Source organism: Amphimedon queenslandica, unplaced genomic scaffold (assembly GCF_000090795.2).
Source record: "Amphimedon queenslandica unplaced genomic scaffold, v1.1 AMPQUscaffold_12285, whole genome shotgun sequence".
In the NCBI taxonomy this organism is placed as follows: Eukaryota; Metazoa; Porifera; class Demospongiae; order Haplosclerida; family Niphatidae; genus Amphimedon; species Amphimedon queenslandica.
In genome coordinates this window covers 14,549-16,482 of record NW_003547477.1, presented here as the reverse complement: position 1 = coordinate 16,482, position 1,934 = coordinate 14,549, and the positions used below count along the sequence as shown (strand labels likewise).

Genomic DNA, 1,934 nt, shown 5'->3' with positions numbered 1-1,934 from the left:
TTCCATTAAGTGATGAGAGATTCACGCACTGTATTGTCGCACTATATCCCAGTGATAGGTCTGTGAAGTTACCATTATTTTGAATAAAAGGAACAAGATCTACAAAACAATAAACTAATGGTAGAGTTATTGCATGAATATGCACCTTTTACACACAAGGGTTTTAAATCAGACACTATTATATTAGATCCATTAATTGATGCATTACAAGTATATGCTCCAGCATCAGTTGGTGAAACCTGTGTTAATGTCACGATACTATGAAATGTTGATAATGAACCATTAATACTGATATAATTTGTTATTATATGATCATTTTTAAACCATTTCACTACGAGTGAAGAAACATCAGGACCAATAGCATTAGTGAGACTAATAGTACACACTATTGATACATTGTCACCAATAACATACGATGATAATGATTGGACAGTAACAGATGAGACACTGGTATCTGTAATAAACATTAATAACTAATGTACTATGATCAACTAACCTAATACACTAATAGTAATAGACTTGGTCAGATTGATAGCCAGTAAATCTGATGATACTACACAAGTGAATGTGTTGTTATTATGAGAGAGCATCACGGGATCAATGATCAGTTCATTGCTATTGAATGATGATGAATGCCATTTTATTACACTGTTAGAGATGGAGGGCATTGTAGTACAGATAATACTGACACTACTACCAACAGTGAGGTCAGTGTATTGACCAGTAACAATGATATCAGGTACTAAAAGGAGTAGTTGAACTTAAATTGAGTATAATTTTATTTTACTTTGAACTATTAGAGAAATGCTTCCTGAACCACAAGTATAGTTTCCAGTATCAGTGCTCCTCACTTCTTGTATAGTCAGTGTACCACTAGTAGTATTGATATTGTAATGAGTATCATCATTACTGATATCAGTTCCATTCAGCCCCCATTGTGCTGTATCATTTAATGTGCAATGTAAGATTACACAATCACCAGGAAACACTGTTGTCAGATTATTGTAGCTTTGTTTCAGAGGCATAGTTGTATTAAAGCAAACTATGAGATGATATAATATTTATCATAGAAATGCTACAAAACAAATTCATCATACCTTCCGCACAATTTGAAAGTGTAGCTGCAATTAATACAATTATCAACAAAGAAGAGAAACGATACTCCATCTTGACTAAAAGTTGGCAATAGTACAGCAGGCTATGCCAAGCCACACACCACTATACTGTAGTAATTCTGATTGGTCATCATTTACTCATATAGTGGGTTTGTGGCAATGTGAAGTTTTAGTTACAAGTAGACTAATGTGAATTAAGCAGTACTAACATAACTTTATACCAGTATGCACAACTAGAATAGTTTAGATAGTAATTATTCTACCTTGGGTCCTTTTAAAACTTAAAATTAATCACAAAAGAATTCTAACAATTAATTATTCTTTATATTAGTCTAGTAACTTTGATTCCATATATGGAGCTTCATTTAAAATTTTTGTTTTGACTAACAAGCAGCAAACATAACAACATTAACAGACTAGTCTAGTATTAATAGTAAGTAGCTATTTTAGTTAATGCATGTTTATTATTTTTATGCTTATTTAGCTTCATCGCATAGCTTTGTCAACAGTCTCTTTAGTAATTGCAGTGACAGGAACTTCATAATCAGCAGTAGAAACAGGATCAGTTGATTCAATTTTAACGTTATCATTAACTGCTTGTGGTTTCACTTCCTTCAATGTTATATCAGGATCATCATATACAGCAGTTTTTGATCTAGTATCACTGACGTAGTTAAATTTTTTCCTATATCAACAAAGTAATATAAAATTATTCAAACTCACACAACTTGGCAACACTAACTTCATAATGACTATCACTATTCCAACAGTTACAACAGCAAACAAGAATGTGAACAAAATCACTGCAACAACAATAAT

At 32.1% G+C, this 1,934-nt stretch overlaps 1 protein-coding gene and 1 long non-coding RNA gene across 2 annotated transcripts; both read right to left on the bottom strand.

Moving 5' to 3' along the window:
* Nucleotides 1-282: 282 nt before the first annotated feature.
* LOC109588107 (uncharacterized) lies at nucleotides 283-1,167 on the bottom strand. The gene is made up of 5 exons (XM_020004298.1): nucleotides 1,098-1,167; nucleotides 788-1,042; nucleotides 497-742; nucleotides 336-454; nucleotides 283-288 (listed from the first exon to the last, which is right to left on the bottom strand). The coding sequence occupies exons 1-5, from the start codon at nucleotides 1,165-1,167 to the stop codon at nucleotides 283-285; spliced, it is 696 nt and encodes a 231-aa protein (XP_019859857.1).
* A 308-nt stretch (nucleotides 1,168-1,475) lies between these two features.
* Nucleotides 1,476-1,934, bottom strand: LOC109588109 (uncharacterized). Its single transcript, XR_002187961.1, has 2 exons — nucleotides 1,858-1,934; nucleotides 1,476-1,800 (listed from the first exon to the last, which is right to left on the bottom strand). It is a non-coding gene; the product is annotated as an uncharacterized LOC109588109 (long non-coding RNA).

What these genes read in the sequence shown, in the direction of transcription:
- LOC109588107 (XM_020004298.1), bottom strand. Translation starts at nt 1,167, where the DNA reads ATGGAGTATCGTTTCTCTTCTTTGTTGATAATTGTATTAATTGCAGCT. An exon ending in ACTTTCAAATTGTGCGGAAG is followed by an intron (nt 1,043 to 1,097) that starts GTATGATGAATT and finishes ATCATCTCATAG; the next exon opens with TTTGCTTTAATACAACTATG. An exon ending in TATTACTATTAGTGTATTAG is followed by an intron (nt 455 to 496) that starts GTTAGTTGATCA and finishes TGTTTATTACAG; the next exon opens with ATACCAGTGTCTCATCTGTT.